The 12,248-nt window shown below is 44.9% G+C and overlaps 2 protein-coding genes across 2 annotated transcripts in view; one reads left to right on the forward strand and one right to left on the reverse strand.

Annotated features, from left to right (window-relative positions):
* Positions 1–69: 69 nt before the first annotated feature.
* On the reverse strand, positions 70–7,714 carry txlng (taxilin gamma). The gene is made up of 11 exons (XM_062562072.1): positions 7,612–7,714; positions 6,182–6,290; positions 5,817–5,952; positions 5,113–5,204; positions 4,774–4,944; positions 4,115–4,309; positions 3,688–3,807; positions 3,534–3,608; positions 3,359–3,451; positions 3,173–3,268; positions 70–1,509 (listed from the first exon to the last, which is right to left on the reverse strand). The coding sequence occupies exons 2-11, from the start codon at positions 6,272–6,274 to the stop codon at positions 1,207–1,209; spliced, it is 1,374 nt and encodes a 457-aa protein (XP_062418056.1). The 5' UTR covers positions 6,275–6,290; positions 7,612–7,714; the 3' UTR covers positions 70–1,206.
* A 2,148-nt stretch (positions 7,715–9,862) lies between these two features.
* The window catches only part of ccdc102a (coiled-coil domain containing 102A), a 43,153-nt gene continuing 40,767 nt past the window's right edge, over positions 9,863–12,248 (forward strand). Inside the window, exon 1 of the mRNA XM_037484066.2 lies at positions 9,863–10,452. The gene's annotated coding sequence lies outside the window, so the exon portion shown is untranslated. The remainder of the gene's footprint in view (positions 10,453–12,248) is intronic.

Below are 12,248 nucleotides of genomic sequence, written 5' to 3' on the forward strand. Positions count from 1 at the left end.
ATGTCATTTTTGAAAGTGCTGCACATGCAGATCCTCACTTTACTCACGACACAAGAATTCCAGTCGTAGCAAATTCTACAAAATGTTTATTCAAAAGCAAGACAGGACCGTATGAACATTTTACAATCGGGGGGGCGGGGGTGGCGTTGTGTTTCTTTAGTAAAAATAGAGCTCTCTGAAGCGGTGGTGACTCACGCCTTGTTTCACAGTTAGTCTCACCTGCAGAGGTAGATTTTCTGACATTACCTGAGAGTCAATCTGGGGCAACGCCAAAAGAAAGTGGCTGCTTAGAATACTACACCTGCCTGTCTGCGCTCATATCACCAAAAGGTGCTGATCTCCTCGTACAAATAAACACACTCCAAATGCAGAAGGAAGTTCTCTGAGCATAAGCCTGAACTACAAAAGGGGAGGAGCTAATGGCCAGTCTGTTAAGTGCTTTGTCACATGTGGTAGACAGAAGTAACCATCTTCAATTGCCACAACCTCGTGAACATAAAGCCCTTTTTTATTTTGGGGTGAAATGGGCCTTAAGTTAACACTGGTCTTCCTCAGGATTTTAACTCTTCGAGTTGTCAGACTTCTAACGACCAGAAACACATTGCATTATTTTCAGATGAAGTGAACAGCTTGCTAACTAGCGATTAGCATGTTGATTAGACTACTGAGGGTCCGTTTTGCATTGAAGGAAAACCAAACAAGCTTAAAAGGTAACAAAAATATGTAATACCCTGTGGCCAACATATGACTTTGCTCTATTCGCATTGCATGATCTCTCCCACCCTAACACTATATATAAAGGGACTTTGACAATATGCATGATATATTTAAACCAAAAGTGGAACTTCTAATGTGAGACTGATTAAAGAGGCCAAACTGAGCAGCCTCAGCGGAGAGTTCCTATGGAAGTACGGTTATGGTACAAAACAGGAAGTACCGAGTGTTCGCCATTACATCCAGAGTAAAGAAGGGTGGGGGGGGGGGGGGTGAATCTCAAAACACAATCTTTGATACAATCATTTTATTTCTCTTGGACCATCGCACACAAACATTTTACGGGCTCAGTTTTGATGCTGGAAAACTGGAGAGGCCAGTCTAGAATAAAAAAAGAAAGACCTCCATCCCAATTGAACATGATTCTGGAGTTGTGTGTGTGGAGCCATCCCACCGCCCCGGTCTCACCTACACGGGCCACGTGGGCCTCGCTCAGTCCAGCTGGGGGGTTTCCGCGGGCTCGCCGGTTGTCGCCGTGGTCGCAGCAGCAGCATCAGTGGTTTCCTCGGTAGCAGCCGGCGTGGGGTCCAGTTCCGGCGGTCTCAGAGCCTGGTGCACGCCCTCCTGCGCCGAGCCCGTTGCCTCCTCCTCAGCCCTCTCGTCGTCCCCCGGCTCCTGGAGGAGGCTGAGCTGGTTGTTGAGGTCGTTCCTCTCCTTCTGCAGGGCTCTGCACAGCCGCTCCAGCAGCTCCAGCTTCCCCTGCAGGGCCTTGAAGTGGCCGTCGCGCAGAGTTTTCTATGACACACAACGGGCCTCAGAGGGTCAGTCTCACTTCAACTTAAGGTTATTTATCATAAGCCCTAAAAGGAAAAACTACTCTGGGGATCTTGAGTTCAATGATTGTTTTCATGGATTTGTCAAAAAGGCAACTTTGACCCTACAACAGTAAGTCCTGTGAACATCAGGACAAAGTACTTTAATGCTCCCAAAGGTCCCCCTGAAGTCAACCTCAGCAGCAGCAGCAGAATGAACCGGACCAACTGTTCAGACGGAACGCAAAGCACATTTCAGGGGCAACGCGATAGAAAGTGCAGTCGATGAAAATACGTGACTGGATGCAATTTGGCTTGAACCAAAGGAGGGGAAATGTTTCAACTTGAGCAGAAGCTTTGTGATTAACCCGGGGCTCAATTAATATACCTGCTAGAAAGACTGGAGGAAAGAGCTGGTTCTGAGGTCAGTTAGAGGAGACAGGTTGGCTGTTAAAATAAAGACAGACGAGCATTCTGGCACGAACCTAAACTTCACAGATCAGCTGAAGCAGGGGTGTCCAAGCTACGGCCCGCCATCAAAGTCTAAAAATGTAATGTATATGTATCGCACTTCTTAGTTGAACACAGTTGTGAAACTTTACCACAGAGACTCTGCAGCGTTCCTCTCTGATGTGGATGCTGAATACCTACTCTAGCACCCAGAGGTGCTCCGCGCTGCAGAGGGTTTATTCCCTCAGATCAAATATCGACACGTTTTTGTAAGAACAGGGTGGACCTCTCCATGAGGTCACTGACCCTTCATGGTGGGCAGACCTGACTTTAAATCATCCCAACACGCCGAACAAGAGACTGCAGGGCAAAGCGCAGCTGGTACCACGGCTGGATGCACTCATGAACGCATTCAGGAAATCACACGATTGCGGCTCTGTTGTCACTGGATGCAGAAGAAGTGGAAGAGAGTCTGCAATTAGAACTTCTAGATATTCAGTGTGATGAGCTTCTCTCCCTAGCTGACTTCTACCGGAGTTTGGAAACGACCTCTGATGAGACGCCACGCAAAACGCACAATGAGTGTGTTGGACTACCAAACTCACTCCTGACCTGCCAGCTGTCCTTCGGACCAAAGCGCAGCATTCGCCCATTACGGAGCAGTTAAACATATACGCAGCCCAATTACTTAATAAATTCAGTCCTTTCAAGTTGATGATGATTTTTTAACACAGTTGATGTGTTAACAATCCCAATAATTTATTTGTGAAATATCCACCTCCCCTTCATGCAGGACAATGAAGGGGGATCAGCACCCTAAGGACCAAGCTGAGGCTACTGAGAGATACCCAGCCAACGTTTTATAAAAATAAAAAAAATCTATCTAAAACTACGGAGGCTTTTTTTCTTCAAATATCTTCAATTATCAAATGTAATTTACCTGCATTTGATTATTTTTTTCCAATATTCGGTATATTAGAAGTGAGGCAGTATACCTCAAATCTTAACGTCTTAATCTTAATCTTAAATATAAGGACTGAGTGACCCAGTCCTTATATTTCTCTGTATGTGGCCATCGGAAAATATAAAAAAATCCGCTGGGGATAGAAATTCCCAAATGATTGACTATTTCACTTTTTAATTGTGTTTCACTGCTGCTGAAATATAGCAAAAAGTAAATCAAATAAAGCAGTCACCTCCTCGGCCATTTGCAGCAGCGCCTGGTTGTTACTCTCCCATTTGGTCCTCCACTGCGTCGTTTCCTTCTCCAGCTTCTTGATCTTCTTGGTCATCTGGGAGGCGAATAACAGGCGGTCAGCGACAAAGGGGAGGAGGCGGGGGACAAAAACACTCGAGACACCGACAGGAAGTCCGTCAGTCACCTTCTCCATCTCTTGTCTGAAGGTGGTGAAGACCTCGTTGCTTTTCGCCAGGGTGCTCTGAAACTCCTCGAACTTGTCCATGTACAAGGAGAGCTGGGGAGGGAGCAGATGAAGGTCACTCTCACACCTCCCAGCAGGGGCGACACAGCGACTTCTCCACACCGCCGGGGCTCACCTGCTGCTTGAGCTGCGTCTCCTGCTCCTTCATCAGCTCACACTTGCGCCTGGACTCCGTGGCGTCCTTCAGCAGCTGAGGTGTCACATGGCGCTCGTTAGTTTGTCCGTCCGGTGCTCCGGAAACACCAGCGACCGACTGCAGATGTACTCACAAAGTCCCGCTCCCGCTGCTGCTTCTCCTCCACCTCTCTCATCATCTCGGTGATCCTCTGCAGCTTGGCGTCCATCAGCTGCTGCTGGAGCTCCTTGTGCTTGAACACCTTGTCTATGTGCTGCAAAAGAGAAGGTAGGTGGAGGGGGGGGGGCACATTTTACATGACGTGAGGCTGGATGAACCTGTTTCCTGGACGACGTTCTCTACTACTTAACTTAACATACATAGACATAGTTAAGTAGTAGAGAATCACTAGTATGATTTTTTTTAAAAGCCAAAATCCTCTTTTTCTTTGTCGTGACTCAAGTTCCACCTGAAAACAAAACTACAAAACTTGAACCGTATTCCTGCAAGTCACAGAGGGGAGCGGGGGGGGAGCGGGGGGGCCTCATGCGGGCTGCTGCGGTTTGCTTTCTGCACCGTACCTCCTCCCGCAGCTCGTACTGCTCGATGAGCTTCTTAAGCTTCTCAGCCAGCTCCATGTTCTCCTGCCTCAGCTTGGCGTTGTGGGAGCTGTGCTGCTCCATCTGCACCTCAATGTCACTCAGGGTCATCTGGAAGTGCAGCATGGCCTCCTTCCGCTGCTCCTCGTACTCCCTGGACCGCTGGCCGTTTTCCTCCTGAGGGGGAGAGGGGGGGGGACAAGTGGCATCGTGTAAGCAGGGAAGCATGTTGTACAGTTCAAGATGAAGTATCACAAGTTGGAGGCCAGTTTAAAGGAGCTCCATGTTGGAGTAACACAAGACCACGTGGACGTGTTGTGAGGCAGCCATGTGTTTGTGACCATATTTGGACTGAGGAGGAGGGACATAGACTCTTTAGAAAGCTCTGATAGCAGTAGTCACCTGTCAATCATGAGGTAGCCCCGCCCTAAAGCATACCCTGCTTTATAATCTATTCTACTTTAAATGGACCATAATTTACTAGATAAACATCATGCTGCGTTGAAGACGTGAAAGATGGAGACCATGAACTCATGTTTACTAAGGGAATAATTAAGTGACAAGTTTTCACAACCAATAGCTTTTCTTCAAAGTGTCTGTTTGCCACGTGACGGTGCAAGAGGAAGAGGGCCGAGGGCTACCTTCAGAGTCTTGTTGTGTCTCTGCAGCTCCCTACAGAGGCTCTCCAGCTTGCTGCGGGCCAGGATGGCCTTGCTGTGCTCCCCCTGCAGGTGGATCTTCTCCTTCACTATCTGAGACTGTTTCTTCTGCAGCGCTTTAAGACGCTTCTGCATACAGCGGCTCTCCTCCAACTGAAAGAACACACACGTTAGGGTTCAACCTTTCTGTTGAGAAATAAAAGCACACTCACTCATTCGACAAACACGGCCTATTAAGTGCTCGTGTGATTTACAACACAGATCCAAAGACAGCAGCCAGGGTGGACTTCTTACATTTCTCAATGTTGATGTTCAGCTTACCAAGTCTGCATATTTCTTGCACAAGGCAGCCAGTTTCTCCTCAGGAGTGGTCAGGGAGTTCAGAGCCTGCATCAAAAGAACGACCTCTCTCCCTGAAACAGGAATCACAACAGCATGAGGGAGAAATAAAGAACTTGGCATGTTTTCCCTGCAGAGCACGGGCAGACCCTTTATTCATTCACAAGGATGCAGAGAAACCCAAAAAGAAAAAAAAAGAAATCCAATTATAAACACATTAGGAGCATTATTCTAACCAATACTCAACCAAAGATTATGCTCCTCTAGTTATTGTAAGGATATCAGATTTTATTAGCAGTAAGATGATAGTACGTTTCATTTCTAAAAATCTATTTCCCCAGGAATAGGTTTTTGGAACTTAATACATATTTGCTAACCAAATATACAATTATGTTTGTTATTGTGTGAATGCGGGAATATTAATGTGTCAAAATGTTCCATCTGAGAAAGCAACCACCTACAAGAGAGCAGCCTGCATTACCATGGTACTTAATATTTACACGTACATCTGTTGCTGAGTTTAGGATTATTCAAATATGGAATACATAATATTCCAATTTGCCGCTCTCCGTTTAAGTAATGGCTATGAAGTGATATCTATTATTTATTTCTGACTTCATAACACTGACGTGCATCCTACAGAAATATGACCTGGATAACCTAAATGTAGCGAGGATTCACTGTACCGAACGCTTTGTCGTCTCCGGCCTTGAGGTCGAGCTCCGCCTCCCCCAGGTCGCTGGGACTGTCCTCTCTGCCTGGAGTCTCCCCCCTCTCCTCCTCGCCACAGCAGAGCCCCAAACCAAACTCTGCGACCTCCTCCTGATAACACACACACACACACACACACCAGCTATGACATAACATCGGACAGCTCTTTCCACATGACGGGTCTCACTGATCCGCTCTGATCAGATGGTTCCTGATCCATCTGCTGCCCATTTTAGACAATTGTATGCAGACAAATCTTGGCATTATTGCAAATGTTACTTGAAACAAAAACAAACAGCATGAACAATGAGATTCTCCACAAAAAAAGGTGTTTCTTTACCTGACATGGGCTGTCCAGGTCGGGTGGAGAGTCACTACCTCCAACGATTCTCCGGGTCGCCACATCAATCTCACAAACTCCTGTTGTCTCCATCGATCCCGATTGCAAGCTAAAGACATGGAGGGAAAACACGCTGTAATACTAGTCGCATTCAGATTGAATAGTAAAGAGCAAGGGGCTCCATGCGCCTTATCGGACACCAAAATACTTTTTTTTTGTTACATAGAACATACAAGGGGAAATTCAAAGCTTGATTGTATAATCAAATGACAAAAACAAAATAATCTAAATGAGTATTGAAGTGTATTGTATCTAGTTTAAGTATTCATATATACATTATTGATAAAACGTTAGTGATTACAGAAAATACGTCTCAGTGGTTGAAAAGACAATTTCACGTTAACTCCCAAACACAATGTGGTGCTTGTGTCGCAGTTTAGACCGTTAAGTGGTACCGGTGGACCTGTGTGTGTGTGTGTGTGTGTGTGTGTGTGTGTGTGTGTGTGTGTGTGTGTGTGAGAGAGAAACCGGGACACGGTCCCTCAGCGGCTCGTGTGAAGCAGAGACAACTTCCCTGCAGATTCCTTATCAACTCACCGACATGTTGCAGTACGTTAGCTACGTTGCTAGCTTAGCTGACTAAGTTAAAATCTATGTAACCAACGATAAGCGATTTAGGAAGATCTCTTTTAAGAGAACAAAACGGTTATTTTAAACGCCCATATCCTAAAACACACGCATGTACGGTAGGACGTACGCTATTTAAACGTAGCATTCTTAAACGGGGTTGATGTTGAATTGCTAACGTTTATCAACTTTAAAAAGTTGAAATACTAACGGGGTACGCACTTGTATTGTAACAGCTCCACCGAATATATATATATGACTACTTTTACATTTACCAAAACCCGTGATGTGTGTAGTCTCAGCAAAGTTGTTTATTATATAAACGACGTAATGATTCCTCTTTGACATTTCGAAGGGAGTTTGGTGTGACGTTCGTGCGACACAGGACAGAACGGCGCGTGCGGTTCCTGGTCCCTGTTAGCTAGCTAACGTCACTTAGCAACACGCACGCAAACATTTCACTATGTGTCTGTTACTAAACGGTAGTCAACATGTGCAGTGTACGCGCAGAGCACAGCTAGAACATGAACCGCAGTAAGCCGGGGAGGTTTGAAACAAATGTCTAACGTAAGATAGCAAGTGTGCTTTCGCTATCGGGGCTGATGCTAATTTTGTGCTCACAGCTATTGGTTAGCCCCGCTGGCTAACACTAGAAGTGAACTTTACTTCGCCAAATAGCAAATGTGTCATTGCGAAAGCTACACGTTCCGGCCGGTACTGACAGGTCACACACTGCGCTAAAGTTGTGTAAAATAATCACGACACAAAAACAAATACGTTGATGAAATAGCTTGAGCGTTTACCTGTGTTTTTACACTGGCTGGAAGCAGGACACGATCGTCAAGCTAACGGAGGACCGTCCCACAACAGGTACGACTTCCGGTCGACTACATCTTTCAAACCAACGCCAAAGCAACCATCTAGCGTGTTTTGTTTTTACCACAGACATACCATCATTGTCACCAGTTGTATTTAGGCCATTAAAAATAATAATACTCATCATAAATTCTGATTGGCCTTAGTCTTGTTATCTGCTGTGGTGTGTGATTCAAGTGCCGCATTTAATTAATCAGAAATTAATTATTAGGCTGATAATTATATTAATGAATGATCCTGGTTAATGTATAAAATCACCAAACCTATAATACATCTCAAATGTGTCTACAGCCGTCTTTTGCACATGGTAACAACGGGATAATGGTTGATGCTTTTACTGACAGTCGCAACCTTATACTTCCGGGGGATAATGACGTGAACTTGATGCTGCGAAAGTCAAAACCAAAAGCGAAAATCTCTTGAGCTTTTCTTTTCCCAGCACGTTAGAGAGGTCGACTCCCATTGACAACTATACAATAGACACACTTACAAGATCTAAGCATTTCATCCAATTAAAATCATCGTATTGGTTCAACGGCAACTTTTAATGCTGATGTCATCACATTCGTCTCCTAAAAGTTGAAAGTGATGTGACAACAAATTCCCTATGCTGCTATCATTTTTTCTCCTCAGTAAGTGGTAACATATCTATGGAATGGAAGTTAACATTCAAATACTGTATGGAAAGTAGGCAACCTTTAATTACTCATACAAGAAAGAAAAAACAAATTTCCGCGGGCGAGAAACTAATAACTTAATGGATCCACCATGAAATTAAAATCACCAGAGTTCACTACAGAACACTGCATTAGCATTATGTGCAGTGTGTGCCAACTAATGGATCATAAATGTAATATGAGGTACAATGACCTTTCCTGGCTGCATGCATGAAACAGGGATCCAATGCATTATAATGGATGCGGTGCTTTTCATCACATTTTTGTCTTTTCCCGTTTACATAAATCCAAACCACTTGGACTAATGCAGCCGTTTTCTTCAAGTACAAGTCAAATTAAAGGGAAATAAAATTGTCCCTTTATATTAGGAAATGGAGAACCAGAAGGATATTTTTCCATGTTTTAAGTCAGCAAATGTCTCCCTGTTATGAGTTTGGTTTAAATGCCAAATGCTGAGTGGCCTTCTGCTTTTGGCACAACTGGATAATGGATACCCATTACTGTTAAGAAGAAAGTCTTTTTCCTTTGTCTCCATGCAGCCTAAACCAGGACGATAGTGCATCAAATAGTTATAATCCCAACAGTCCTGGACTCCCGTGCACGCCGGAGCCCGCATTGCATATCAATGCAGCACCAAGGGACAACATCAGCATCATCATCCTGTGAGCGTGTGTCTTGCTTCGTCACGTAATCACAAGGCCCGATCCTCAAGACCGTTGTCAATGGGTAGCTTTGAGGAAAGACCCCAATAATCTCATCATATCAGAAAAAGGCCATCCGGTCAGGCTATTGACCCGTTGAGATGAATGAGGGAAAACTACAAGAACTGTTCATATACCTCGACAAAATACACAATGAACTGTTTTGTCTTAGCCACGAGGTGGCGCCAGCGGTGCGTTTTTTCTTTCACACATGTACAGTATGTAACCCTTTTCATCGTGGATGGCGTCTCAGGAGACTGGTCTAGTGTGTTGTCTTTAGTTCAGGACCCATCTACACTGACCAAAGCAACTCCAAACAGGCCCAGCGTAACATCGCCACATACCTGAGGTATTTAGACCTTTGATGACTCTATACATATTTTCAGTTAAAAGAGATCTTTAATTGTTTACGGATCATATCAATGGGCCCTGAGCACAGATGTGTAAAAAGGCCCCGAAGGACCAAGGACTGTCCCCTCAAAAATAAACCCCCCAAAGAAAATCATCAAAGGGAACTGGGTTTTATTCTTTTTGAAAGCAGAGCCACTCTGCTCTCTCTGGTCAATAGACTGGACAAAAAATGAGTAAGCAAATGTTTTATATATAACTGATCAATTGTCACTGTCTTGAAACTGTAAAGGAAACATTTGATTTTTCTAAAAACAACAACAACATGCTTCCAAATAATTTCAAATATTAACAATAATAAGAATCATAACAGAAAACAGAGATTCAATTTGGTTCATTCTGTAAAAGAAAAAACATTTCTGAATGTGCATTGAATGTATTACGTTGATAACAGATCTTTATTTAATCATGCCGTTTCATTGGGATTTTGACCTCAGGAACACGATCTGCAAAACGCAAATAAAAGCACAACACAATAAACAGTAATTAAAAATAATTCAAGTTATATATATTTTTTAAATCACATAAGTGGCATACGACTGAAATCAGCTCTGTCAACATTAGTGCGTATACCTTAGGCATATCTAAGGCTAATTGTTAGATAATAATTGAATAGAATGTCACACTCCACTACCGTTTTTCCCGGTGCTGTAGTCATTTCAACTTGGAGTTCGTCGCTTCTACAACCAATGAGCACGCGCCTGTGTGCTGGAAACAGAAGCCGATTGGCTCAAAACACAGTATCGTCGTCACATTCTTAGCCAATTGGTCGGACGGCTTGTCTTGACCGCCCGAGGCCCGCCCCTTTCCTCTCCTCCGTGAGGACAACGTTTTCCCATCCGGACCGGAGTGGGGAGGGGAATAAAACGCACAAGAACAGCAGCTAGCAGACCGAGGTCTGACTGCCGGAAGAACCAGAGGAGCCTTCTGCCGCTTCACCGGGATTCAGGCGGATATAACAGATATAACGACCCCTCGTACGGTACGTCCTCCTCGGCTTTTGTTGTCACCGTCGCCGATAGTTTGACTGAGTCCTCTGTTATAAAGACGCGGGGGTGTCAAATGACACGGAAATCACCCGTTTTGGTCTATCTGCTTCCCATGTGTAACGGCATTTTGCGTTTGTAGTAAATTGCGAACAGAGCAATGCGTGTTGTCCTGTTGCTTTGCCCATGACGTCTCCTGCTGTGTGAGACACATTGTTGCTACTGAGAAGAGCTACTTTTCACTGTGAAGTTCACACCCCGCCCCCCCCCCCCCCAACCCTCCTGTCGTTGCTTATTGACTTAATCAAATGTTTAACCTTCTATTTTGGTTGTTGTTGTAAATGTGTAACTACCTGCAGTGAGGTGGAAAATGGCTGACTTCCAGAAAGCAGAGGGGGGTCTTTCCACATGAAGGGGGTTCCCAAAAGTGGGGTAACCCACTTTTTTGGGACTCGAGGTCAGCCCACTTACTCCAGAACCCATGGATATACATGCATGTCACTGCTGCCTTAAGCTCTAGGCAAATACACTACACACTAGGAAAATAAGGTTTGGCCCCAGTAGGAGTCTCTGGTGTGGCTCAACTCAACCTTTTTGAAGGTCTTTCAGAACAATCTGCCAAAAACGTTTTGGTAGATTAGACCACGGCCCAAATTGGTGACTTCTTCCAACGGAGATGGGATATGCGGCGTCTCCTTGCTTGCTTCATTGGCCCATTCTCAAGATGAAAATGACTTCATGCATGTGTGGTTTGCCTGCTCAGCGGCCTTCTGCGTATCTTAAAGGTCATCTGGCCAGAAGAACTCAAGCTTTTTCGTGTCGGCACTATAAGGAGGGCTCAACTGGGTGTGGACTGAGTATCGAACCTCCAAACTCCTACAGTGAAGACCCCGTGTCGCGTTGTCTCATATTACACTGGCACATTATGTCGGCGATGACCCCGCACCGCGAGGTCACTTAGGCAGACAAAAGGTCAAGTTTTGTCTGCTGAGTGGACGAACCCTCACTCCGCCAAAAAGGAGCCTGCAGCTACAAGTGGACCGAGTAAGCTTAACGAGACCACAGTGGTTTAGACTGTTCTCCGGAGAAGTGATCTGACTGATCAGAAGTGTCAAAGGATCACAGGGAGCAAGCTGCTTGTGAACATTAGTGTGTAAAATGGAGTCGTTTCACAGAGCCAGAGACATCCATCAGACTACAGACCGTAGTGCCCTCTCCGGTTTGAGCTATTGTTTGATTTACTTCCAGATGTTGAAAACATTTGGTCATTTTGAGAAGGGGATGGAAAAATATTGACTAATTGCTGAAGCCTTACATTCACACATCAGTACTGAAAGTCAGGCATTGGGTTGATGCAAGTATAAAAAAAAAGACTAAACAATCACACAAAGCCCCACATCTTTTCCTTTGTTTAAACTTATAAATAAATGTAATAATTAACCTCCAGCATCAGAACATTTTGCCATCAGGACAAACCCGCCCTTCTGCTTAGATTTGTGTTTGTGCCTGAATTCCAATCGCCGGCACAAAAAAACAAACATTTCTTTTTGTTTCTGTGCTGAAACATTCTGGGTGGTCTGGTGAGTTATCCCCGACCCCGTTCTTCTCCTGTAGTTTATGTCAACTAATCAGCCTCCCTCCCGCCCCCCCCCAACGGCCCCAGCAGACCAACCGTCTCCTGCCGCACAGCCTATGTACATATTTGCAGTGACCACGGAGAAGAGAGTTTTTCCAGCTCTGCGGACGGAGAGTGTGCACGACCTGTCTCCATCGACCCCATCGAGCATTAGAA

The sequence above is a fragment of the Pungitius pungitius genome, chromosome 4, assembly GCF_949316345.1.
Source record: "Pungitius pungitius chromosome 4, fPunPun2.1, whole genome shotgun sequence".
Taxonomy (NCBI): Eukaryota; Metazoa; Chordata; class Actinopteri; order Perciformes; family Gasterosteidae; genus Pungitius; species Pungitius pungitius.

Bases quoted from the DNA above. Each gene is read 5' to 3' on its own strand.
- txlng (XM_062562072.1), bottom strand. From the start codon at position 6,274: ATGGAGACAACAGGAGTTTGTGAGATTGATGTGGCGACCCGGAGAATC. The intron at 5,953-6,181 runs GTAAAGAAACAC...GTGTGTTATCAG, and splicing joins ACCTGGACAGCCCATGTCAG to GAGGAGGTCGCAGAGTTTGG. The intron at 5,205-5,816 runs GTACAGTGAATC...TTCCTGTTTCAG, and splicing joins CGGAGACGACAAAGCGTTCG to GGAGAGAGGTCGTTCTTTTG.